The sequence below is a fragment of the Carcharodon carcharias genome, chromosome 25, assembly GCF_017639515.1.
Source record: "Carcharodon carcharias isolate sCarCar2 chromosome 25, sCarCar2.pri, whole genome shotgun sequence".
Classification (NCBI taxonomy): domain Eukaryota; kingdom Metazoa; phylum Chordata; class Chondrichthyes; order Lamniformes; family Lamnidae; genus Carcharodon; species Carcharodon carcharias.
Window position 1 is genome coordinate 20,393,945 of NC_054491.1, and position 27,994 is coordinate 20,421,938.

Genomic DNA, 27,994 nt, shown 5'->3' on the forward strand with positions numbered 1-27,994 from the left:
TTAAGAAAATTAAGATTGACAGAAGTCAAAGAAGAATTAATTAATAAAATGTCAATAAAAACTGGTAAACAAATATTTGCTCCTTTGTTGAAGTGCCCAGCAATGCAGTAGAGGGGTGTGTCAGGAAACACATAAACCAAATTGCCCATTGCTAGTCATGGTTTCTTTTCTATCATGAACTTTATCTGCGGCTGTTTGGTAACACGCAAACTAACTAAAAACGTAATGACCAACCAAGTTCTTCATAGCTAGATATTGTGCGTCAAACTAGCCAGCAGTCATTAGTACAGCATTTCAGATTCTGTCTTCATGACTGTCAGTGCATACAGAACTACCCCCCCAACCCCCCACACCCGCCCCCCAACCCCCCCCCACTCCCCCCCACCCCTTTCCAGTAGAATCCCCATTACCTGAACATTAACACCACACTCGGAAGGCTTGTCTTCCTTGTGCTGTAAGTATGCTGCCCTGGCGATTCCACCACAAACTTGGTGAAGTGCAATGTCCTTCTCAGGTAAACACTGCTCTTTCTTACATTTCTTACATAACAGGTTAATACCTCTCCATGAGCGAAGGTGCCCTCAAGTACAAGCTGATATCATAGCAGCGAGGAACATGGTCCCAAAAGGCTGGTGGCAGATGGATGTCATTAAGCAGCAGCAACTGAGTGAAGACAAACCCAATATGAAGAAGAAAAATCCCCAACCCAATTTTTGTCCAGAGGTGTAACTGAACAGCAATAATGGACAACAAATATCAACACCAGGGAAAAATTCATCCTGACACAGACTTCCATCCATCAGCCTGGCTAGCTGTCAATTATTGCTTAAAGGGGCACTGTCTTTGTCCACGAAGAGGAATGGAAGTGTGGAGAGGGCACGGGTAGGTGACGCCTGTGTTTGTTTTAAATGAAGACTGTGCCCCTTTAAATAAAAAAACAACTTCCTGATCAGCCAAACCGCTCTTTTTTTGAAACTCAAGACAGTTTGGATAACAGGAGACACATCTATAATCTGGATAATGGAATACAAGACACAGCTAATAATCTGAACAATGGGAGACATGGAAATACGGCTGTAGTCCGAATGACAGGATACATTGCTGTAGTCAGTACAAACACATTAGTTTTAGCGTCAATCTAAATAGCACACAGTGCAAAAATATAAGGGATCAAGATCTTCAAACATTAAGTCACTGCCATAAACCCACTTGAGATGCATTCATTCGGTCAAAAAAAACTTGCCCATGTTCCAGGAGTCAGCTATTGTAGCACTTTTGTCATTTCAGCAGAAATTATTTTTCAATTCACAAAATAAACATTTTTAAAAAAGAGTTCCCTCTGTCACTCTGATATGGTGGTTAAGTATTTTTTTGGGAACTGGTATTAATTTTTCCACATTACAGTGCAATACAGCTGTTAAGTGGTGGGACTACAAAAAAGGTAACCTAGAAGTTACCAGTAGATGGATGCTTAATGTGCTGGTAGGCATTCATCTGTTATTTCAGTAGAGGTGTTTAACACCTGTGTTAAAAAAGTGGATTAAGGAACGCTAGAAGAACTGGTTAAGCATTCGCACACCAGTAACATTCACAGCAACTTCTAGGCTTCCCAGTTTTAGGTTGAGATTAACTCGCGGTCGAATCCAAAACTACTTCATCGAGATCAAATGCCCTCATTTTCAACTCCCTATAATACAAACTTTCCTCAGGAAGAGACTCACTTACAGGAAGATTAAAGCAAGAAAACCAATACAAACTTAAGTGTAGACTACAACCTCTTGGTTGGATGTTCGACAATATCTTGCCACCTAACTCTCTAACATAAATATATTTTGAAGAATTGCAAACACTGTTCCAGAAGTGCGTTGCTGTTTTTGCGGATGGGGACAAGGGCTAAAGCTCATCATGCAAGATACAGACAAGGTTGAAAAGAGCAGTGGTTAGGTGGTGTCAAGCTTGGATTTTAGAAGTCCGTGAATTGTAACTGGAAAGGAAGGTTGAGATGTTTTATCTTCAAGTTTCCTCATGCTCCTTTATACAGTTAAGAGATTATTAAGTAATACCCATCAGTGTGGAAGCATTGACTTCCTACCCAACCTGCCTCCATCAATTAAAAATATACAGGTTTAGATCGGTGGAAGTGTCAGATTGTAATTTCTCTCCCCCTCGCCCCTGCTGATAGTAAACGGGCGCTATTTAAAGCTTAGAGTTTCATTATCACATCATTAGTGCTTTTGCACAACTAGTGCACTTCAAACAGGTAGTGTCAATGTCAACACTAGCTTTGTGTATTACCAGCAAAGGGTTTTCAGGGATTATTAAATTGAGCGCTCATTAGCAGGCTTTCCTACCACTAGAGAGGTCAGTGTGAAGTTTCAGTGTACCCTGGTTGCTATTTCCTTCCTCTGTCTCCTTCCATATGGTTCTCTTAATTTCACCTCTGAATAGCCGGCCCACTAACAAGTGCAGTACCACTTTGAAGCAATTAAAAATAAGCATTTACAAAAAAGAAATCCAAACAAGTGTCAGGCAGAATTTCTACCCAGTTAGTGTTAATTCTATATTCTACCACTGTAAATGAGATTCTTAAGGTCAGAAAAAATCATACAGTTTTAAACATAAAATAAAATATGCGATAACTGCCTCCTGGAAAGGGTAGGGAACTTGCCAGATTGAAGTGATTTTATGGGACTACAGACTTTCCCAAATGCTGCACGGGTACAGCCACGGTTCAGCTCATCTTCACTTAAAGTGGCTCTGCTATTGAGGATTGGCTGTCACGAGAAGAACAGATTTGAAAAAAATAGCTTTTTCACATTTTAAATCATGATCAAAAGCAAACCACTCCCAGGTCAGAAACTGTATCACACAAAAGATCAAAACTGCATATTCTCCCTGCATTGCCTCTGCCTTTTCCAGTGAACAGCTGTTAAAGATATTAATTTCCCTCACACTTGATCTTTCCCTTTCTTTTTACCAGAGAGGAGAGTCTGCTCAATTAACCCTGCTGATTCAGGTTGAATTTCAGTTTTAGTTGTTGCCTTGGTACTGTAATTGACTGGGAAGTTGGTTGCACTTATTCATTTCACTCAGAACTCCTACTTCCCACATATGCAACATTTTAGGGATGGAAATTGGGCTGTAGCTGATTAGCACTCTGCCATGCAGTTCTGGAAGTGCTCAGCAGCTAACACTGTTTAGCAATGTATTTTACCATTTCGGCAACAAAACCATAAGATTCGTGAATTTGTCTGAATTATATTTTTTGCCATTAGTCATGGACTCCATGGACCAAATGCCTCCTTCTATGCTGCAACCATTCTATGACTCTAGTGTTTAAAACTGCTTTAACAATTTTTTTTTATGTTGCAAACTGCAATGCAATTCCACTATCATTTCCATCCCAATATTTTTTCAGGGATCCCATTAAATCATGGCACAGTCACCTCAAGAGGGTTTTTTTCACCAGTTACATCTTTTTTTCCCCCTCAGTTCAGGAACTTCCTGCATTTCTTTGCTCCACAGTTACAAGGCAGTTTGTTGCTGGCGTCTTCGATTGGGAACTTGTAGTCGTACGTGAGCTCTTCACCGCGGTAGATTTTTCGCACGGCAAAGATGACGATGTGTTTCTGCCCATCCACATTTATCACCCGCGAATAGCAGTTGGGTTCACAGGAGTGGTTGATGAAACGTGCCGCATTTCCGTGCATCGTGGCATCCACAACCTCATAATCATCAATACGGAACATGTAACAACCGATCCCCTGTTAGTATAAAAAGAAGGAAACAGAGCAGAGAAAGAAAATTAATACATTCGCGTTAGTTTAGCCTACAGGCTCACCCCACCTTCCTAAAGAAAACCTGCTGGGGTACAGTTCCATTGGTATAGCATCCCTCTCTTAGCTTTCCCCAGTGTGTGCCTCGATACAAGTGTCAGCAGGGCAATTACCAAAACGAGGATCACAGCCAAGTTTGACACAACTCCTACACAGCGTTCAAACAGTGCACTGTACAATTTTGCCTGGAGCAAGAGCCCCAATAGAGTCTTCTCATTCAAAGCCTAAGGTCATGAGACCAACTGTAGCAGCCCAACTGTTGCTCAGAACCTGAGGCTCTGTATGGTACAGTAAAACACCATGTGGTGCTTTAACCTTACTGGTCCCCTGGGAGATTGAACATATTACAATAAGGAAATAGAGCCACTGGAGAAGGTGCAAAAGAGATTTAAAAGGAGAATACCAGAGCTGATATAACAGGCTGGGTCTTCAACACATATCTGAGTCAACAGGCAGAAAGCCGAATAGCCTTGGGGACAATGCATATTCCACTCACTTTTCCCGCTGGTACTAAGCCGACAGGCTGGGATTCTTTTATACAAAAAAAAGGGGTGGCGGAGGGCCGAGACCTGATTGAGGTCTTTAAGATTGTGATAGGGCAAACAGAGAAGATGTTTCCACTTGTAGAGTGTCCAAAACTAGGGGCCACAAACATAAGGTAGTCATTAATAAATCCAATAGGGAATTCAAGGGAAACTTCTCGGCCACTTAGTGGTTAGATTATACAACTGACTATCAGGAGGAGTCATTGCTGTGAATAGCATAAAGACATATAATGGGTAGCTGGATAAACAGGAATAAAAAGAAAGAAAATAGGTTATGCTGGTAGAGTTAGATGAAACGGGGTGAGAAAAGGTTTGTGTGGAGCATAAACACCAGCATGGACCAGTTGGGCCAAATGGCCTGTTTCTTGTCTGTAAATGTTATATAGTTTTGACAAAAAAAAGGCTATTGCCGTTGTGTGCATCACTCTGCATATCACAACTACCTGAAGAAAACAAGCCCAAAAAAGAAATTATCTAAACATCAACAAAGAGGTTTTGCAAGGGGTAAGGACCAGAACACATTCACTGGCTTAAGTGACTCAAGTGGTGGTGAAATCATGTAATTGTGCAAACCTGTGAAATGTACAAAATAACCTGATCAAACTGACTAACAGAATCAACTCAGTTTCGAAAATTATGTTAATCACAGTTGCAGCTCTAATCATTTGGCTTGCCAGGACTTTTCTCCTGATTAATTAAGGGATAACTAATGTGATTAACAATACACATTTCCATTCCAAATCACAAACTGTCCCTGCCACCCCTCCTCCTCCCCCCTAGTGACAATAGTCAGTTACAGTAAGACATCATAAGGCACAGTTTCATTTTCATTCCCATAAAGCAGGCAAAACTACAGAAGCAAGCAAAAGCGATTCAAGCACTTTTTAAATAAAATTTTATTCAACAAATACAGGAACAGAAGTTTTAAAAATGCATAGCTAGTTGATCCGTGTTGTTACTCACAGGTAGTTCAGTGTCTGGAGCATTATGATGCTTAGCTGCTAAAAATGATGCTGTTAACCTAGTACTTCCCTCAAGGTATTTGATCAGTTAGTTTCTGTGAGCAAGTCCTCTAAGCAAGCACATCTAAGGCCAAGAAGGGCTGACTACTGGGGGAGGATTTTGTAGGTTGGAAGCTGTTTATAAATTCTGCTGTTCCTGGCCTTGGGATGAGGCCAAGTCACCAAAATCAGAAAAAACAAGAATGGGGCTGCCATTCTCTCTCTCTTTATATTCTTTAAAGTTTATTCATTTTTGAGCATGAAGCAAGAAGTGACAGACAAACCCCAGTCACAAGACTTTTACAGTCTGTGTTGTTTCTTACTAAGGTATAGGATACCAAGTTTATTTTAACACGGGCACCATCAGCAATGAGTCCAGGGGAAAATGTTACAGGTGACATTTTCACCCATACACAAGACATTTTGTACTTTAATAGTGGGACTGATTTTGAAGTTTACAAAAACTCTTGCTCTAATACACTCAATTGATTAATATTTTATAAAAATTCTTGTCGAAATTCAACCATGGTCCCATGAATCTTGGCAATTTTATAACAATCTTTGCAATTGAGTGCAGTCAGCCAGTTAAAATACCATGTATTCTGACATACAACAACCTTAGTCTGATTGCTTACTTGGCTGTTTCAGTGACAAAACAGCATATTCAGGAACCATTTGAGCTCAGGGTAGCAACAAAAGGGAAGCAACAAAAGGGAATTCAAAGTAATGCCCAGAACAACAAAGTATAATAATGCATTCCATTTAAACTGTTAAGAAAAATAGGAATTGCACAGCAAGTGATCCAACACACAAGATAAAGGCTCTCAAGAATTGCCTAGTTTTGAAAATGGGCCACCAGTTCCACAACCAATTTGGTGATCCCCACACTGCATACACTGTACAACAGGTAAAAAAGCATGCACACAAACCAGTTTTTAAAATGAATTGCAAAATTGCTGCAAGTTAAACAACGCAAGCAGATAAGCTGTTTTATGTCACAAGGAAGCTGGTGCGTCGCTGATGCCATAAAGATAGCGTTATTTCAGAAAGGGTTCATTAAACGGCGGAGAAATAACATCAGTGATTCCCACGATGGCTATCCCAGCACCTGTGGTTATTATCTAGCATAAACCTGCACTAGAAACTCACCTTGCTGTCATAATATTTCTCTCGTTTGTCTGTGAGGACAGATCGAATGACATTACCCGAATATTCGATGACCATCTCACCTGCATCAATGTTTCGCTTACAGAAAAGGCCCCGTCCGTGGATTGGTGACCTACAGCATTTACAAAGATGGGGAAGGAAGAAGAAAGAGAGGACAAATCATTCAGTATGAACATCAAACTCATGGCATCACATCAGTTTTATTCTTGGCTGGGTTGAAGTTCTGCTAACACCAGATTCCTTCCTCTGCTATTTAAACTTGCTTGAATGGGATAGCTTTCTTAAACTAGCTGACAGATTAAATTCTACAGAAACACTTTCTCTTGTATGTTATTAATACCACACAGCACAACTGCTACCCAAGAATGCTCTCAACTCCTCCCCCTAATCTGATTGCTTCACAATCTAAGTGATGTGTGGAGTTGAGCTGTTTGACTAATCCAACGTATTCCTGGGCAGCTTCCCAAGTTTCACCATCCATAAGCTTTAGCTCATCTAAAATGCTCCCCTATCACTCAGTGCTCACTAACCTAAATTGGCTCCCGGTTAAGTAATGCCTCAATTTTCAAATTCTCTTTTTTATTTTCAAATTCCCTAATGGCCATGCACCTAGCTCTGTAACCTCCTCCAGCCCCACAATCCTCTGGAGACAACTGCACTCTTCCAATTCTGGCCTCTTGAGCATCCCTAATTTTAATCACTAAAGACCTCTCCTGCTCTTGCTCCTCCTTTAAGACACTCCTGAAAACCTACCTCTTTGACCAAGCTCTTACCATCTGCCCTAACACCTCCTGTGGCTCAAATCCAAAATTTGTTTGATAATACTCATGTGAAGCACTTTGGAACATTTTAATACATTGAAGGTGCTATATTAATGCAAGTTGTTGATGTTGAGGTTCAACTGTTCCACAGCAGTGACCTGTGCAGGCTGGTCTTGGCTCACCTCATGGACCCTTGCTCAGAAGCAGCACGTCAGCCTGCAGAATTGAATGCATTTACATAAAGCGAGAATGGAGGTTTTTAAAAGGATTCTTGCTAATGTCAGTATGATTTTGAAAGGATGAAAAGGTACAATAGCACATAAACAGCTAAAAAATTCCTCACGCAATGACAAAAGGAGGAAGCACTTAGTAGTGCTATGTTTTACCAGATCACTGATTTATCCCAGGGGAGTGAAGAATTTCAATCATTTTGCTTTCCAATTTTTCCTGCCCTTTCTTTAAGGTGCTAACTCACACTGGAATACATATCTATAGGCCCATGCACATTGAACTACTATGCACAAGTAGCTATTTTTGTGTGTTAGCCTAGACAGTGAATGATGGCAGGCTATTCAAGCATCAGTGCATTGCAGCTGGGCTCAATCCAGTCCTCACCTGACATTCACACAAACACTTCCTGCGAGGGTTGCTGAACAGTAATCAACAACATGGGCATTGCTTACTTTTATAATTCTTAGCTCTGAGACACTGGGGCTAATTGCGTTAGGTGGAAATTACATGGTAATTACAGATAAGCAAGGTTATTCAGTCCATTTTTGCTACATCCATCCAGAAAAACCAACTGGGGCATTCAATAATTTCTTCAGGAATTCCAGAGTTTATGCCATAGTTATTTTACTTGTTAGTTAATTTCCTCTATTGATCAGTTTTTGTGTCAAGATGCACTTCATGATATCAGTCCTAAGTTTGCTTTTTGGTAGTTTGAACTTACAGCCTGTCCCACTCTCTCAATTTAACATAATTTCCCAGGTTTACTTTTCCATATTTTATATACATAACTTGTTTACTCCTTTCAAAGCTTTTTTTAAAGCTTTTTAGCCCATATATCTCCAATCTTTTTTCATACCTCTGGCACTAGGGGTCAGCCTTGTAGCTCTCCTCTGAACTGCCTCCGGTGTTGAATTCTTCTTTTGTGATTGCTTGACAAGAACTGGACACAGAACTTACGGTGCAGTCTGATTCATGCACAATACAATTTGAGTAAGACTAGTCTAATTTGTACACTACTGATTTGGTTAAATATTTTAGCATTTTATTTGCTTTGTTGAGTGCTGCCCTGCAGTGGGTGAGCATGTTGAGTGGCCAGCCAATTTAGATCCTTAAATGCCTCACAACTTAAAACTATTTCAAACATAATTCATGATGAATACATGATGCTCATTTTTCCTTTTTATAGGCTGTATTTTACACTTGCCTGAATTATATTTCGTCTTCCATAGATCTGCCCATCTACTTGTTTTGTTCAAGTAATTTTATATTTTCAGAACTGTTTCTTCATCATCACCCACCCTCCTAGTTTGTCAACATTTGCAAATCTAACCAAGTTATGTTGAATTTCTGAATCCAGGTCAATAGTACTCTGTGGCCTATAGCTCTGATAATTACAGCTGTTTTCCACCCCTCAGATAATACTTTAACTATTCAGAAAGGATATCCTGAATCGCCAAAGCTTTGACCTTAAGTAGTTGCCTTCAATGTGGAATTTTGAGAAATGGTTTTCGAAGTCTGGGTATGCCACATCATGTTCCCCATGGGATGACACAGTCAAAAAAATGCCAGTCAGGTTGATGTTTCCCTTCTAAATCCAAGCTGACTGCTGTTTAATATGTCACTGTTATGTCAACTTATTCCTGATAATCAGTTCCATGATTGAAGATTAATAGATCTATAAATACCATTTACTCAAGGATTTTTTATCTGGTTTCAACATTTTTAGCCTGCCTGTGGCTTCTAGCTCACTGATATCAGTCATTAATTCCATTTAATTTGTTGATACTTAAAGACAGCAGGCTGTTCATGTACTTGGAAGAGTAATCGTTCAGGATTAGCTGTCTTCTGCTCACCATCTGTTTTAAGCCTTTTTTGCTTCTTTCCTGATTTTTGTATCGTTTCAGACTGACACATTATTTTTAAAGTACAAATAATTTATTTCTGTTATCTTTTACATCTGCAGGTTTCTGCTAGCTAGCTCCTCAACCATAATTTTTTAAAAATGCTACAAGTTTTGTTTTTATCCCAATAAACCATTCATTTTTCTCTCTGCAGTTTATTTTTATATTAATTATTAGGATATTAGCATAGCTAGCAAGCCCAGAACAATTGTAGTAGCTGTTCTTCCTCTATGTTTCACAGTTGATTAATTTGATAATCCATTTAGGACCATGCTCGTTTCAGATGGTTCAAACAGATTGGGGCTAGTACCTGAAAACTTCCTTATTTAAACCATTTAGAATTCTGAGGTTACCTACTGAGTGATCAGAGAAGCTGGATTCCTGTCTTCAGGAAATTAGTGTTCCCTAAGGTGGAAGTGGAAGGGAAACCAGTGGAATAAACCAAATATGGACTCTGAATGGAGTGGGACTGACCGATTCAATGGTCCGTTCTCACTTTGGGTGTTTTATGCTCCTATAATTTCTCTCTTTGATGGGACCTTTTATGTTTTATAACCTTGCCCTTTTACCTCTGACAATCCATTCTAAACCCAGCCTGGAGTATACTGTCTACTTGCAACTATTAAGGTTCCAAAATGAAATTTATTCTGGCTGCTTCGAATCAGACAGATCCCAACAAATACAAGCTAAAAGATCAAAATAGCCAACCAGAATACAAACTGAGCTGGTTTTACTCAGAAGGTCCTCTGATAAGAAGCTAAATGGATGATCATCAAGATATGCATCTGGAAAGACAATATCCGGATATACACAGGGAACTGGCAACTTATTCATTTAAAAAATCCCTAGGTAGGTAAACCTGTCCACATAATGATTTGCACCAGCTCAAAGTGTGGACCCAATATATCCTTAAACAGCACTGCAGAGTTGAGCAATGCTGCTGTGTCTATAAAAGCAGACAATAATCTTATGTTTAGCATTTAAGTAACATATAAAGATTGTGCACTTCAAGTAAAGTTCTCCTTCCATGCAGCGCCACATCTTTTGTGAGCTACTATAGGGTCAATTAAGCCAAGAGTTTGAAGGTCTTATGGAAAGCTTTATAAAAAAAAATCACCCATTACTGATTTGATCTTTCTTTTGGTGGACAATGACATATTTCAGTTTGATGTAAATCCAACAGCATGGCAAATTAACTTTGTGAAAAGATGGCACTAACAATGTAATGGGAGCAAATTTGTTCACTATTCCACGGGCACTATAAACTGTGCACAGTGCGTAGAAATACTTTTTCTCTTACCGGTAGACACCAACTGCTTCCTTTGAAGTCTTTTTCAAGTGCCTGAATCGCATGGCCATTGGAAGGTCCATGCTGGTTGCCCGTCTATATGTTCAAAGAGAATAAGAAGTTATTACAATGCTATCAGCTCACCATGAGACTCTACAGGGTATTTATATTACACACATCAGCCTCTCCTCAGAAATACTTTCTTGCATTATCAGTAGGGCAAGTGATTTGGCACGGTGCATTATTGTGTAAATTACCACATATCCATGTTGTATGATAGCTACCCCAGTATTAGCATGTTGATGCAAAATCTCCAAGGAAGTGCAAATGAGCAAACAGAGGCTGCACCAAATCACCTGCCACAAGAAATTATTTTCCTTGGATTTTACACAGTTTAAGAGGGGGAGGAGCAGGTGGAGCAAAATAGAAGCTCAGGGATAGGTGGGAGCTCAGGAGCGATTGACAAAGATGTCATGGACACAAGGCAAATGGAATGGTAATGTTAAAGACTAAAAATGGTGCTGATAGTGGCATAAAGGCAAGACAAACAGAATGTGTTAATATCAGAACGAGGGTCAGCAGTCTAAGAAAGAACAACATAGAAACAAGTGACAGATGGCCCTGTAAAAAGGTGGGGGGGGGTGTGTATGTGTGTGTGTGTGTGTTTGGGAGAAAAAGGATATAACATTTTTTTGAATTAAAAATAAAAATAAGTAAAAATTTTAACAATTGGGTTAGAAAAGGGGTAAAGATGGAGGAGAGAGCTCATGGTCTGAATTTGTTGAACTCAATGCTAGGTCCGGAAGGCTGTAAAGTACCTAATCAAAAGATGTGGTGTGGTTCCTCCAATTAGCGTTGAGCTTCACTGGAACATTGCAACTTGCCAAGAATGGACATGTGAGCATGAGAGCAAGATGGTGTGTTGACAAGGCAAGTGACAGCAAGGTCTGGGTCATGCTTGTAGATTGAGCGAGGTGTTCCAAAAAGCAGAACCACAGGGCCATTTGTCAGTTGTTTCGATGTTGTGCTTTCACGAAGTGCTGACTTTTGTTCTGCTATTAGCACATTCTGCTATCCTATCTTTATGCCACTATCAGCACCTTCTTTAGCCTTTAACACTACCATTAATGCTCCCTTTGTCTTGTGTCCATAACATCTTAGTCAATCTCTGAGCTCCCACCTATCGATGACCTTCTATTTTGCTCCACCCCTCTAAAACAGTATAAAATCCATCACATTTCTATTTCTCTTTAGCTCTAAAAATGTCATACGGATTCGAAACGTTAAGCCCGTTTTTCTCTCCACAGATGTTGCCAGACCTGCTGAGCTTTTCCAGCATTTTCTGTTTTTATTTCAGATTTCCAGCTTCCAGTGTTTTGTTTTTATATCAAATTATTTTCTTTAGTTATTGATGGAGTCCACCCATGAGATATAAATTGCATTTCCATGGGTCCTTAACAAATATTCTAATTTCATTTATCTTTTAAAATAAAACCCGGGGAAGGTTTGACACCTAAAATGTGAATGTTTCTCTTTTTAGATGCTGATGGATTGGTATTTTTATTTTATAACTAACACAGGAACAGAAGAAGGCCATTCAGCCCCTAAAGCCTATCCTGACATTCAATGGGGCGTAGCAGGGCAATGCCTCAACTCCATTTAACAATCATGGCTCATATCCCTTTATACCCTTACCCAACAAAGCTAATAAATTACGTGACTGTTTACAAATGTATGCACTTTTGGATAAAGTGCTACAGATTTTTGAGTGACACTATTCTTTTTTTTTAATCCTTCATGAGATGTGGGCTTTGCCCACATCCCATGAATGAATTAAAAAAATTCATATGTTTACAGATTTTGCCTCATTTCAACTTTTAAATCTTTATATATAACATGCTGGATGTGTATTTATGACTATCCAACTCCTGAAGCCCACCGTGCTGATTTAAGCTGCACCTCCTCTTCCTCCTCTTCATTGGGGCAATAGTCTGGTGGCTGCCGATGTTTTGAAGCCAAAAAATTGAACATGTCAAACGCTGACTTCCTGTGTGAATAAAAATAAAGCAATGAAATGTGAATCCTCTTTGAAACATAAGGTGCAATATAAATTCACATCTTCCTTTCTTCAAACAATCTACAGGCTTTCAAAATGCAAGCTAGGGATCACGTTGATATTTCTGTCCTACTTTCTTTATCCTTGGCTTTTTTTATTCATTCAAGGGATGTGGGTGTCACTGGCTAGGCAAGCATTTATTGCCCATCCCTAACTGCCCTCGAGAAGGTGGTTGTGAACTGTCTTCTTGAACTGCTGCAGTCGATATGATGTAGGTACACCCAAAGTGCTGTTTGAGAGAGAGCTCCAGGATTTTGATCTAGCGACAGTGAAGAAACGGTGATGTATTTCCATGTCACCACCCTGACTTTGAAATATATCACCGTTCTTCACTGTCACTGGGTCAAAATCCCGGAACTCTCTTCACTGTCACTTGGTAGCATCCTAGACCATGGACCTTTCATCCTCACTTTGTTAAAATCAATCGTGTTGACCCAGGTCTCTATTCCAGAACCTCAAAACTTCAGTTCTGCTAATCCTCCTCAAGTGTCTCTTCTAACGTAAATGAATGCAGTACTTAATCACCATCTCTCAAGGTACCTTATCTTCTTTATTGTCTTTGTGATAATCCTGCACTACAGGTTCAGTCCTTCTATGGCTCTTATGTTAAGAGAAAAAAATCCAGTTAAGACTTTTTAGTGGTAAAAATGCGAGTAAATCATTTGTGTTCTCTCTCTCTCTTTGAGGATATAGAAAAATATGAAATGTAGCATGTTGCAGGGAAAATGCAGGGGAGTGACACCAGGTGAGCTGCTCCTCCAGCGAGCCAGCACAGACATGATGGGCCAAATGGCCTCTTTCTGTGACTCTGTGGGGAGGCAGGAGTGATCAAAAGTAAGCGAGGAGGACAAAATGTTGGGAAGGAAACTTCATTTTAAGTTCATTCAAAATATTTCTTCAAATGAAATCATTGTCACCAACATTAGCCACAGCTAATCTAATGCCTGATCACTCCACTACAACATGAAGTTGCTTTGCTAACTGAAATCAGCTCAGTGCAACCATGAACAGCTTGAATGTAAGCTTCTATCTTATTAATGCTTTACCTTTGGTGTATTTCAGCCCTTGCTGATCCGTGTGGGTTGATAGGAAGCTCATCCACTTCCTGGTGTTTATGAAACTTGAAGCTATAATTCTTGCAACGTTTGGCTCCATAAAGTTGTTCGATTAGGAACACCACTGCATCATGAGAAATACCCAGCATTTTCAGTCCATTTATCGCTGCAAATGCAAAATAAGAATTAAAACAAGCGATGCTTAAAAGATGCTGAAAATACTAAGCACTTGGATAACCAAAGGACGTTAGTTAATCCTGTCAGCGTGGCCAACAGTTCCATTGTCTATTCTCACAATCCATTCTACTGTAAGCACTGGAAATATCAGCGATCCCAGTTAAATTATGTATTGAGAAACTACACTTGTGTTCCCTCAAATATAGGAGATTATGGGGTGATCTAATTGAGGTGTTTAAAATACTCGAAAGATGAAATAAAGTAGATATTTAATAGGATACTGAAGCAGTCCATGCCTATGCAGCAAGACCTGGACAACATTCAGGCTTGGGCTGACAAGTAGCAAGTAACATTCATGACACACAAGCATCAGGCAATGACCATTTCCAACAAGAGAGAATCCAACCATCTCTCCTCGACATTCAATGGCATTACCATTGCTGAATCCCCCACTATCAATATCCTGGGGGGGTTACCGTTGACCAGAAACTGAGCTGGACCAGCCATATAAATACTGTTGGTACAAGAGCAGGTCAGAGGCTGGGAATTTTGTGGAGTGTAACTCACCTCCTGACTCCCCAAAGCCTGTTCATCATCTACAAGTGACAAGTCAGGAGTATGATGAATAACTGCAGCTTTAACGATGCTCAAGAGGTTTGACACCATCCAGAACAAAGCAGCCCACTTGACTGGCACCCCATCCACCACCTTCAACATCCACTCCCTCCATCACTGGTGCACAGTGGCAGCAGTGTGTACCATTTACAAACTGCACTGCAGCAACTCACCAAGGCTCCTTCTACAGCATCTTCTTAACCCATAACCTCCACTGCCTAGAAGGACAAGGGCAGCAGATGCATGGGAACACCACCACATGCAAGTTCCCCTCCAAGCCACACACCAGCCTGTCTTGGAATTACAGCACCATTCTTTCATTGTCGTTGGGTCAAAATCTTGGAACTCTCTCCCTAACATGGATTTCATCGGTTCAAGGCGACAGCTCACCATCACTTTCACAAGGCCAATTAGGGGCGGGCAATAAAGATGCTGGTCTAGCCCAGATCTCATGAAAGAATAATAAAAAAGATAATGGGGAGCTATTTCTACTGGTGAGAGAGTCCAGAATATGGGGGCATAGCCCTAAAATTAGATCTAGGCCCTTCAGTGTGATGTTGGGAAGCACTTCACACAGATAGTGGAAATCTGAAATTCTCTCCCCAAAAAGCTGTTGAGAAAATTTCAAAACTGAGATTGATAAAATTTTGTTAAACAAGGGCAGTAAGGGATATAGAACCATAGCAATTAAATGGAGTTAAGATGCAGATCAGCCATGATTTAACTGAATGGGGATTTAACGGAATAGTGGATAGGCTCAATGGGCTGAATGGTTTCTTCCTATTCCTATATTTAGGCGTAACAGCCTGGAGCAAACAGAGATAGCAGCTGACTCTAAGAGTGGTTCTGTATTCATGGCTAAGCAATAATATGTGGACAAACACTGTTGTATGACAATGAAGTAAAAATGTGAATGAGAGAAATCAATTGAAATTTAAACAGGGAACACCAAATATATTTCATGTACCATGCAAAAATGTTATGATTCCACATAAAGTACAATGAAGGGTTTTTAAAGTTTTAGGAACAAGCTTTTACAAATACTAATACATGCACTAATAGTATACCTTTAAATCCCTATTCTCAACTATTTTGCTCGTTAAATTTTCTTCCAAACCATGCGTGGTTTTCCAGTCAGGGTTAGGCACCCTGGCTCCTGGTCGATACTAATCACACCAACGTAAGTTGATTGCCCCCTGCCTCCCAGGGAAAGGCATAACCTCCATAACAAGCACAGCAAGAACTTACCATGTAGGCAGTTATTTGGGGTGATTATGATATGTCAACTTGCAGTAGGTGGGCTGGAGTCACTGATGACTAAATAGCGTGGAGTTGCAATTGCTAATTAAAACTGACTGGGATGAATTGCAAGTTTAGCTTCTCTCCCTCAAGGAGATCTGTCATTTCAGAGTATAAAACCTTTGTTTCCTAACAGCTACCTCATAGATGAAGTTCCCTTTATAATAAACAACACTTACCAGAAAATGAGATGTGTTTCAGGCGGGCATTGGACCGAGCTTCCTGTACTTTGTCAGTCAGCACCTTCCACCCTTCTAGAAAAAGAAGTTTACAGCAATTTATTTTTAAAAATTCACAGTTCTCAGAATCTAGACAGATCTATACTTCCGTTCTGACTCTAGATATCCCAAAATCACACAAACACCATAAACTCAGAAGGCTTGGATCAATTTTCAATTAGAAACCAAGAAACCCATGGCCAAGGCACATGTCTGAAGACACTATCAATGCTGGAGAGTGAAAAAAGGATTTGAACACTTACAGCACTTTTCACAACCTCAGGACACCCCAAAGTGCTTTACTTCTGAAGCCTTGCAATGTAGGAAACATGGCAGCCAATGAGTGCACAGCAAGGTCCCAGCCAATGTTGCATACAGCACGGTCCCAGCAAAATGATGATGACTGGATCATCCATTTTAGTGATGCTGGTTGTGAGATAAATTTTGGTGAGGACAACAGATTGAGCCTCCCTGCATTTCTTCAAAATGGTGCCATGGGATCTTTCATGTCTAGTTGAAAAGGCAAACAGGGCCTCAGTTTAAAGTTCCTCCCAAAAGATAGTCAAGATTTTATAGCTCAAGTCTCTGGAGTGGAACTTGAAAGCACAACCATCTGATTCAGACGGTGAGTGCTACCCAAGGAGCCACGGCCGACACAGGAGAAATGAGAAAATAAATCAGGATGCAGGGATTAGGTACCAAAAAACATTGGGAGACAATGAGTTAAGACAAGGTAGACTGAATGATGAGTTTTGATTTCAACAGTGAGGAAGCAGGGAGGAAGAAGAACGTGAAGAACTTGGCAGGTTCCAGTCACCTCTGGTCCTTCTATCAAGGGATGAATTAGTAGGCCCTCATCGAACACTTGATTCCAGCCATTTATGATCTCTACCCCATTGCGCTGTCTTATTTATTGAATAAATGACCTATGTTAATTGCTGTTTCCTCTTATAGTTTGTAAATTATTTCAGCAATTTATTATCAGCTTTCAAAATGAATCAAGTATTAATTCAAATTAAATCAAACAGGGATCAAATGCAATGAAGAATAGGCGGCATCTACGTTGCCCAGGCTCTTGCTGATGCCAGACTGGACCAACCATCAGGGGAAGGCATGACAATAGTCTGGGGGTGGAAATTTCTCTCCAAATGTGAAGACCAGTGGTTCTGCTAAGAAATTCCTGTTAGTAGCAGACTATGATCACAACATGCCCTCTCATTCCTCATACACACACACACGCACACAAAATAAACCATCCCTACCTTCAATATTATCACATTGGATTTGAAACCCATCATCACTCGTGATCTGAAACAGCAGGCCTTTCTTCGATTTCTTCTCACTCCTGATTTCTTTCCTCTTTTCCTCTTGCTCAAGTAGAGCGAGAAGTGGAGAACTGAAGGAGTCATCATCATCTGAGCTTTTAGATTCTAGCAGGGAATTAGAACATAAATGATAACTAACCCTTTAAGGATGAGTTTTGTTTCTACCTTCCAAAAAGCATATCCAGGTGTACTATTCCCTGAGCAGGCCCCAATACTAAGATTTACTTATATAATTAGAAGGGTTTGAAATACCTGTGAGAAATGAGCCAAATAGAACAGGAAACTCTCAGGCTCAATGCCTACACTAGCTGATCTTGAGTGATACAGCAGCTGTGGCCCCATAACCCAAGAGTTATGCAGAGGCTCATAATCATGATCCAGCAAATCCCATTGGAAAGTGTCTGAGCACAGGCCAGTATTTTTTTTTTTTACTGGGCAACACTTTCTGGATATGGTGAGAGGACAAGATCAAGATCAACTGTAAAGTCCCCACAATGGCTAAATCCTTGGCATAACTCACTGGGCTCTATTTTTTTAAAAAAGATTTTTCATGAGAGGTTGGCATTTCTGGCAAGGCCAGCACTTATTGTTCATCCTTAAAGGTCCTTAAGCAGGTTGCGGTAGGCCTTCTGTTTCAACTGCTGCAGTCCTTAGGATAAAGTACTCCCACAGTTCTGTTAAGTAGGGGCTTCAGATCCAGCGACAATGAGGGAACAGGCAATATATGCCCAAGTCAGAAGATGCATGACTTGAAGGTGATGGTGTTCTTGTGCATGCACTTGCTGCCCTTATTATTCCAGGCAGGAGAGATGGCCGGTTTGGGGGGGTGCTGTGGGGGAGGGGTTGCTGCTGTTGAAGAAGCACTGGCAAGTCAGTTTGGCTGTGCTGTAGGGGTGGACATTTAAGCCACTGGATTGGGTGCCGATCATGCGGATTTGCTTTGCCCTAAATATTAAAGTGGGTAATTGGGGAGAATAACTGAAGGATGAGCGCAATAACTATTTAATCATAACAGAGTTCATGGAAATAAGTGATTGGCTCACTTAATTCTTGACCTGCAATTGTTCAGAGCATCACCACTTAGCATTTCTGCTGTCAATGTGCATAATATTCAGATCAATATATTAATTGAAGAAGGCAAACATTTATTCATGAGGCAAAGATTCAAAATGTTTGCTTCCTTTAGTTAACCTGTATTTCATCTCTATTTGACAAGCCTTAATACCACCCTATGATTGTTGGTGCTGAGCTTAACATCCTTACTGATGTTGTTTAAAGTTTCCCATGGGATTTTAAATAACTCAGCCTTTACCAACTGCTGTGTCATAACAATTACCTGAAATTGCTACTATAGCAGTGACATCAGTATCTCGCCCTCATTCAAAATGTACTCATAATATTAATGAAAAGTACCTAGCATTCCTCAACAGCCCAGCTGGATAAGATAATGAGAAAATCAGATCTACAGTTCTTATGTTCCCTACAGTGCCCCAACCAGACACATAGTTATACCGTAAGTCTAATTTTTCTTTCTTTCATTTTCACTCCTTTCTCTTAGGGGTGTCACTTTATTCCTAAGGCAGCTCGAGAGGTGCCAGCTGCCCTATAATCCTTCAGGTAAGAGTATGGCCCTGTCCTCACCTGACATCTACACAAATCCTATAGTGGGGGTGACACTGCATGGAGCACTCAAATTGCTCCTCGGCTTAAATCAGGGACTGAATCTTACATAGAATTACGTGGAGCTTATAGCACAGGAAAAGGCCATTTGGCCAAAGGTGTCATTTACATTCATCACCTCCCACTATTCCTTTCTCCCTCGTGTATCTAGCTTCTCCTTAAATGCAACCACTAGAAGAACCTTCTTTCTTCTAGAACAGTAGATCTGATTTTCTCGTTATCTTATCCAGCTGGGCTGTTGAGGAATGCTAGGTACTTTTCATTAATATTATGAGTACATTTTGAATGAGGGTGAGATACTGATGTCACTACTATAGTAGCAATTTCAGGTAATTGTTATGACAGCAGTTGGTAAAGGCCAAGTTTTTTAAAATCTCATGGGAAACTTTAAACAACTGTCATAACCTATATTTTCAATTGGTATGTTTGAGATGCAGCTCTGAATTCAGGAATAAAACCACCAGGCCGCAAGGGGGTTTTTTTTTTTTACAAATACATTAAATTAAACATTTATTAATTTAACAAGGTATTAAACACATACAAACATCTACAAATTACTACCATAACATCTACTAAACAAATCCCCAAACTAATCACTCCCAGGTAATCTTCACCAGGGCAACAATAACCCATAGACTTAAACAGATGCCAGGCAAAGCACATTTTATCTTGAGAATTCAAAATGCATAATTCTGAGGTGCAGAGGGATCTAGGTGTTCTAGTACATGAGTCACAAAAAGTTACTATGCAGGTACAGCAAGTAATTAAGGAGGCTAATGAAATGCTTTATTACGAGGAGGACTGGACATAAAAGTAAGGATGTTATGCTTCAGTTATACAGGGCATTGGTGAGACCGCACCTCGAATACTGTGTGCAGTCTTGGTCTCCTTATTTAAGGAAGGATGTAAATGCATTGGAGGCGGTTCAGAGGAGGTTTACTAGATTGACACCTGGAATGAGTGAGCTGTCTTATGAGGAAAGGTTAGACAGACTGGGCTTGTTTCCACTGGAGTTTAGAAGAGTGAGGGGTGATTTGATTGAAGTATGCAAGATTCTTAGCGGCCTTGACAAGGTGGACGTCAAAAGGATATTTCCTCGTGTGGGTGAGTCCAGAACTAGAGGGCACTATTTAAAATTAGGGGTCGCCCTTTTAGGACAGAGATGAGGAGAAATTTTTTCTCTCAGAGGGTTGAGAGACTTTGGAATTCTCTATCTCAAAAGGTGGTGGAGGTGGGGTCATTGAATATTTTTAAGGCAGAGATAGGATACACTCTTGTTGGGAAAGGGAATCAAAAGTTATCTAGGTTAGATGGGAATGTGGAAATCAAAACACAAGATCATCAGCCATGATCTTGTTGAAAGGCGGAACAGGCTCGAGGGCCGAATGGTCTACTCCTATTCCTACTTCTTATGTTATTATAATGATCTAAGAGCATTTACAAGACTGTAAAGCTCTGACAATTCCCCTGACATCAGAAATATTAAAATTAAAAACAAATAGAGGATCAAAAACCGTATCCAATTATTTCTTGCCTTCCTAGTTTACAATACAACTGTGTGTGAACCATGAATGGCCTCATTATCAGTGTAGTTTATTTTGAACTAGGCTTTATTTCTAGAGGAATAGAATTGAAGTGTATGGAAGTTATGCTAATCAAACAAATGTGGTTAGGCCAAACTTATTACTGCGTGCAGTTCTTGTTGTTTTAGTATAAACATGATCTTGAGGCACTGAAGAGGGTGCAGAGAAGATTTACAAGGATGACACCCGAAATGTGTGGGTATACATATCAGGAGAGGATTGACAGACTGGATCTCTTTTCTCTTGAAAATATGCTGAGGGATGACCTAATAGAGGTATTTAAAATTATGAAAGGTTTTGATACAATGGGTTTAAAAAGAATGTTCCCTCTTGTGGGTGTGATTCTGTGGTAACTAGAAGCCATCAATACAAGATAGCAAGAAATCCAACAAGGAATTAAACGTGGAACACAATACCTCGGAATGGTTGAAGGGGGTGGCATAAATGCATTTAAAGGGAAGCTAGACAAACATATGAGGGAGATGGAAATAAATGGTTACAATGGTAGATTAGATGAGGCAAAATAGGAAGAGACTTGAATGGAGAATAAACACCAATTTTCACTGGTTGGGCTGAATGACTTGTTTCTTTGCCATATATCCTATGTAATTCTATGAAGGAATGATAAAAAAATGCTTCCAAAACATTACTTAATTTCCTTCCATTCACAATCTATTGATCTACAAGGGAGTCAAGGGTTATGGGGAGCAATCGGGAAAATGGACTTAGGCCACAATCAGGTCAGCAATGATCCTATTGAATGGTGCAGTTGGCTTGAGGGGCCAAATGGCCTATTCCTTCTTAAATTCACAATAACCTCCAAGGGTGCGTTATTTCTTGATTGTACAAGCTGACTAGGGCCCTCACTCAGCCCTGTGCCAGCATCACTCCTGAAACAGTCTTAGGGAGCAGACAAGGCACACTACTGTTAGAACTGCTCCATGGATGAACTGAGGTGAAACCCCAAAAATTAGCGTTTGGCCCCATCACTGCAAGCCAAAGAACTTTAGCGCTCACACCCAAAAGGGTCAGAAAAACAGTGCCACACTTCTGCACAGATGCATTTTAAAACAACCCTTGCAGCTTACCAGTGACAAAGTCGTCCTGTCCTTCTGTATTTGATGCTGTATTCATGGATTCAAAAGGCTGCAGCGTTGGCATATGTTCCATTTGACTAAGAGGGAAAAAAAACTACTTGCTTTAATTGACAATGTATTAAGACAAATTTGCTGGAAGTTAACTATTTTGGTAAACTAAATTCAAATCCTAAAGTTAATTTTAAATGTTCGAGACATTTTATGGATGCATTTTAAACACTTAAGCGGCATGTTTATACCAGGAGCCAAACTCCCCTGGTTTCACTAAGCTGGCTGAGTTTTGGTGTTGATTGAAAAAGGACCAAAGCAACTTTCTCACTCAAACAAAATTTTGCCCAATTCAAGCAGTGGGTTAAGCCCCCAACCACCATACCCTTATATAGTGGGTAAGCATACCTTAATGCAGTTGAAGTTTCATACAAGACAGATGTGAAAACTACAATCAGTTCTTCAAGATTAGGTGTGAAAGTTGTGATACACATCAGTGGAAAGACTTTAACCATAAGCTCTGCTCACCTTGGAGACTCAGAATCCCGGTTACCATCCTCTTGTTGGTGCTCATCAAATTCCACTGCATTTTGCATGGTTGTCTTTAATCGTACTCGAAAAGGCCTAAAATTATGTTACACATTACAAATATTTAGTACAAGGTACAATGTTGCTGCCAACACACTAAACAAATTTGGTAATGTGTTAAAAGAAGATATCAAACTTGCTTCAATGTGCTATCATGCAGTGCATTTCAGTCTTTAAATGCTTTTAAATCATTATCTTAAACTGCTCCCACTATAGCAGTGACATCAGGATCTCACCCTCATTCAAAATGCACTCAATATAACCTAGGTTTTTGGATGGTAAAACCTTATATTGCTATGCATTTTTTGCAGTTCAAGTGGATACTGTGTATAAGCTTGACCTACCCATTACACTTTGCTGAAATCCGAGTGACAACATTAAGGCATATGTGTAAAAGGCAACATTTGTGAATTACCAGGCTTATCTGATAGGCTCCATTAAGTAGTACACTATTACTACTCCATACAAAAGGCTCCGACCACAGGCTTTTCCTGTTAATTCAAAATGTTTTCTTGCTTTAAAAATGAATTATCTAATAACTTGAAATATTTCTCTTAATGAAGAAATCATGTCAGCCAAATTGCAGACAGTGAGCTTCCACAAACAGCAATGCAATACTGGCCAGGTAATATTTTTAAGTGATGTTGACTGAGTGATAAGTATTGACCAAGACAATGGCGACAACTCCCCAGTTCTTCGAAATAGCGCCATGGGATTTTTTACATCTACCTGACTAGGGCAGACAGAGGCTCAGTTTCATGTCTCATGCAAAAGATAGATGAGTCCTATACATACTCCCGCAGGAGACTGACAAATCATTATATATGTCAGATCATAAAATTGTTTTCATATGTTAAACTATTTAAAATCTGAAGACGGATATAATTTATGAAGCATTATGTCACTCTTAAGGTTAGTTAAAAGAGACTTGTATTAAAACATGTTACATAGTTTGCTCTGAAACTGAAGTACTTACTCAGCACTGGAGGACAGAGGAACGTTGGTTGAATCAGACTCCAGAACAGCTTGATGATCTCCAAAGGATTCAGTCATCATGTGGGCCGTCTTGTGCTTTTTAATGCTTTGTTTGTCCAAAGCAGGTGATGCCCGTTTTATCCTGGGCTTGGCCCTTGGGGAGTCTGAAGAGACCACGGTCATTGCACTGACAGGAGACTGGTCCATGGAGGAAAACTTGGAGGTTACTGGAACTGGCGAAACCATGCTGGTGTTTGAAAAAACAACTGTGCTGCTCACAACGCTTGTTGACACTGTTAACGTGGTGGTTGACATTTGGCCTCCTGAACTGCAGACAGCATCTAGTTGGGCAGTTGTTGCTACACCTTTGCTAGACAGAAGCTGAGTTATCTGTTGGTGTAGCTGATAGGCCCCGTCCTGGTCAGATGAGCTTGGTGCAACTGGTACACTAACTGCTGGGCTGGAAGGCAGCAAGCATATACTTTGAGGTGGTGACAAGGGTCCACTGGTAGGGCTTTGTGGTGGTGCTAGATGTTGGAACATTCCTGCTCCAGACAATGGCACCGCCTGATCTGAAAGTCCTAAACTCTGTTGGCTAGCTTTGATTAACAGATTGCTTATTGAGCCAGTGATGTCCGTTGCCCCTAGCAACATGGGAGTGGTTAAGGTCACTGAACTTTGACCCAGAATATGGCCTGTTACTGCACCCCCACTAGTTGCTGCTGTTGCTGCTTGCATAGATACAACATTTAAAACAGACTGGCCTGGACCCAATGCAGATACGTTCCCAGCTGCCAAATGAGTGTTTTCTGAACCAATGATGTTTGTGGAACCTGCTGCCCCCAGGGTTTGCTGAAGCTGGGGCACAGGCAAAGATGACTGCTCAAAATACATCACTGCAGACTTGGGCCTTTTGATTATATTAGGAAGTGTTCGCTGGGGTCCTGTACTAGCAAGTGCTCCTAAATCCACTAAGCCTGTCTGGTTAGTTATCCCTCCAGGGACTTGTGATGGTGAGAAGTTAATTGAAGTTATATTAGGCACAATTTCTGAAGCAGAACTAGAAGTCTGTTGGTATGAAGGTGCAAGCTTTTTGCCCTTTTTGGAAGGTAGCCTGTTTATTGGTCTTTTCTTAGCTTGGGTCGATCCTGGACTAGAGGTTGTGGCAGTGACAAGCTCTGGCCTCTGACTGGACTCAGAGCTTAAAAGCTGCGGATCCTGAGGTGATTGGACCCCAATGAGGAGGCCAGGGGCAGAGCTAGTGCTGTTAGGCTGAAAAGCAGATGCAGTGGGTCCTGCAAAGGAATGTAACTGAGGGTGTTGCGATAAAGTCAGCAACCCTTTACTGCTTGCCATAGTGGCAGAAGTGCATATCGACTGGGAGGCTGGCAAACTTGCATTTAAACCTGTAGCTAATGCTAGGCTACCTCCCATGGAAACGTTTTGTGCAAGGGCTGTACTGTTTGCCTCTACAACTGCTTGTGCAGGACCCACTGAAGGTGCAAGAGTTATCTTTTGAGTAACACCATTGGGATGTGTGTGAAGAACATACAGTGGCTGTCCATGCTGATTGACGACAATGACGTTATCTGTTCCTGGTTTAAGGAGTGCAGTTGCCGTCTGTACCGTAGTGTTGGTAATAGGTGCAGGCCCAGGACTGTCCGCCGGGCTTGTGATGTATTTCTGACCCTGAGGTGGCACGGAGGAGGAAACAGATGTCGGAATTACAACTGGTGAGCTGGTGCCAACCACAGTAATGTCCTGGCTGTTGTGCCCTTGTTCCACCTGACTGCAGGTTGATGCGGTTAACTGGTCAGTGTCCATGTGACTTTGTATGAACTGATCAGACGTCATGTGGCTTTCGCCAGATGGCTCCACCACTTGATGCCTTATCAAAGAAACTTCAGCATCATTCACCGTCACTGACTTTTCCCCCGCCACTGTCACCCCCTTCTCTACTGACTCAGCAGCAGGTATATTCAGTACTGACTGATCTTCCGAGGAGGCCAGCTGCGATGTTGAAATGACAGTGAGGCTGCTGTGGCTTTGGTTGGAAACAGTTGGACTGCATGTTGTTAAAACTGAGAGGTCAGACGGCAACTCCAGGGGAAGCTCAAATTGCTCCTCTGCAGGAATGGAGGCTGAGACATCACTTTCCACAGGTTCTGTGCTGGACAGAGGTTGGGAAAACACTTCAAAGAGGCTGCCCATGTCCTTTCCTCTGTTACTAACCAGACCCAGACCCTCACCCAGAGTTATGAGTTCAGAAGATGATGACTCTGGGCTTTCCCCTAGCGTCTGCATAGACTGAGTGTTCTTAAGAACAAAGTCCATGATATCAGATGGAAGGATGTTGCCACAGTCGTCACTATTGTTATTGTCTGAGTCATTGGCAGACTTCAACAAGTCTGTGTTAAAACTATCCAGCAAATTCTTGTCCGAAGGCGTGCTGGAGTGGCCTCGCCTGGCAGTGTCTAATGAGGTGAGAGAAACCTCCCCTAAGGAGTCTTGGCCCTGAGACTTCACTCTGCTCACTGGAAGGCAGTTATCTAACTTTGTATCATTGCCTTTCAGGTCAGAAACTGTTTTGACACCATGCTCGTCCTTTTCTACATCATCAACCCCAGTGTTGACGGTTCCGTCAAGGTCTAGGTTTTCAGTTCCGTTTTCTTTGGCTTTTATCTTGCTCACCTGTGTTGCTTTGCCCACTGTCGTGGCTACACTGGCATCACTCTCTGTGCCGTCATCAACACCATCAAGCTGGCTGATCCTGGGTAAGCGACAATCCTCCTCTCCATCAAAGAAGTTACACGGCTCAAGCCTTCCCTCGCGATCAGACGTGATGACCGTTCTTGTGAAATTGTAGTAATATTCCATATCCTCGTCAGAGGATGTGTTTGGATCATCAGCTCCATCTACCTGTCCTTGAGTTGACTGCTCCCCTCTTTTCTTCCCCGAAGGATCTCGATAGAATGGAAAATCCTCTCCACCATATGACTTTACACCATAAAAGGGAGTCAACCCAAAAAATGTAGTTGAGCGTGCCCGGGCACTGCGTCGGGGATACCGTCTTTTGTTTGAATCATTGTCCTGGGTTTTGTTCCCATCGCCATCCTCCTGTGAAGTCTGATTTCCACACTGCAGCACATGCTTCTGAAAAAGATTTTTCACCCTTTGCTTGTAGACTTTGTTGCACTTTGGACACCTCAGGACTTCCCGTTCATTTTCCGGACTTTCCGTCATTACAGAAGGCACAAATGAAGAGGACACAGCCTCGTCACCTCCCTGAGAGCTGCCCGACATGGACATGGTCAGACTTTTGTCATGATCCTCCTCAACAAGGTAGTCAGGTTCTAAACATCCATGGATTCCTTGCTTTTTGCGAATGTCAGCCTGGACTTTGTCTAACGGGGGTTGGATCCCATCCCCGATGATTGTGGCTAGAGGATGCTCAATGCCAGCCGATTTGTCCCCAAACTTCTGTTTAGGTTCTTCAGCAGACTGAGATTTTTTATCTATTTCAGCCAGCAAATTGCTGGCTGCCTTAGCATTAACCGCTACATCTACAGTTGAATCTGCATTTGGACTTCCCTCATAATGCTTTACTGCCTGTGCTTTGCTGTTTCTGGAAAGATCAGCGGAGGACGCTTTAGTGCCAGGTTTCTTCTCTGTGCAGTTTGACCGAGGATGTTCATTTCCTGCGGCCGTGATATGGCTGACTCCAGCAGACAGTAGCCTTGTTCTTTCAGCATCTTGGCTGACAGCATGGGGATTGCTTGTTTTTCCTGTTTGCGCAGTGTCCTTGTTTGGCTCGACTGGCCTTCTTGAATCCTTTTGATGGAAAGGTGACGCACTGGCTTTAGTTTCTCTAGAGACAGATGTTAAAGAGTTTGTATGCGACCCACTGTTATTAAATGCTTCTTTCTGTGAAGGATGTGATACTGTTACAGTAGTAACTGAGTTAGATGTCTGTGCTAACGCTGACGTTGCCACTGAACCATCCAATGCATTTACAGCTGTACTATTTTCACCTTTCAAGGCAGTGCTTCGAGATTGGCTACCAGATGAAGATAGAGAATGTTCTTTTGAACTGTAATGCCCACTGGACATCAGCATTGACCTGTTAGGTTGTGAGCCTAATGCGGGAGAAACTCCTGTAAGATGTATTGGGGTTGAATCAATGCTACTGATTCTTTGCCGGCTAGAAGGACCAGAATATCCTTGGACTGAAGTGCCTAATTTGTCTGAATGAAATGCTTTATGAACAGTTTCACCAGGCTGGCTCCCAGAATCCATGTCTGATGATACGCTGTGGGAGGACAACGGAGATGTGTTAATGTTCCCACTCGATCTTACATAAGTTATGCCCATTTGGGAAGGAGAAGCCATTCTGTGCCTGGAATGTTGAGGCGATACAGAAGATGTACTGTGTCGTCTGGAGATGGTGCTGCGCCTTCCTGACGACAGTAGGGCATCGGCAAATGTAACAATCTCGTGCATCATTGGTGTGGGGCTCCCTTAACAAGAAAACAAAAAGGTTATTAATTA

At 41.2% G+C, this 27,994-nt stretch overlaps 1 protein-coding gene across 3 annotated transcripts in view; it reads right to left on the reverse strand.

Annotated features, from left to right (window-relative positions):
- Nucleotides 1–390: 390 nt before the first annotated feature.
- The window catches only part of kmt2a (lysine (K)-specific methyltransferase 2A), a 150,574-nt gene continuing 122,970 nt past the window's right edge, over nucleotides 391–27,994 (reverse strand). For all 3 annotated transcript variants that reach the window (XM_041174477.1, XM_041174478.1, XM_041174476.1), the window contains exons 27-36: nucleotides 23,448–27,963; nucleotides 22,412–22,507; nucleotides 21,887–21,972; nucleotides 17,473–17,640; nucleotides 16,172–16,246; nucleotides 13,893–14,067; nucleotides 12,670–12,777; nucleotides 10,743–10,826; nucleotides 6,532–6,661; nucleotides 391–3,764 (exon numbers count right to left, since the gene is read on the reverse strand). In XM_041174477.1, coding sequence (XP_041030411.1) covers nucleotides 3,489–3,764; nucleotides 6,532–6,661; nucleotides 10,743–10,826; nucleotides 12,670–12,777; nucleotides 13,893–14,067; nucleotides 16,172–16,246; nucleotides 17,473–17,640; nucleotides 21,887–21,972; nucleotides 22,412–22,507; nucleotides 23,448–27,963 — 5,714 coding nt within the window. In that variant the 3' untranslated portion in view covers nucleotides 391–3,488. The remainder of the gene's footprint in view (nucleotides 3,765–6,531; nucleotides 6,662–10,742; nucleotides 10,827–12,669; nucleotides 12,778–13,892; nucleotides 14,068–16,171; nucleotides 16,247–17,472; nucleotides 17,641–21,886; nucleotides 21,973–22,411; nucleotides 22,508–23,447; nucleotides 27,964–27,994) is intronic.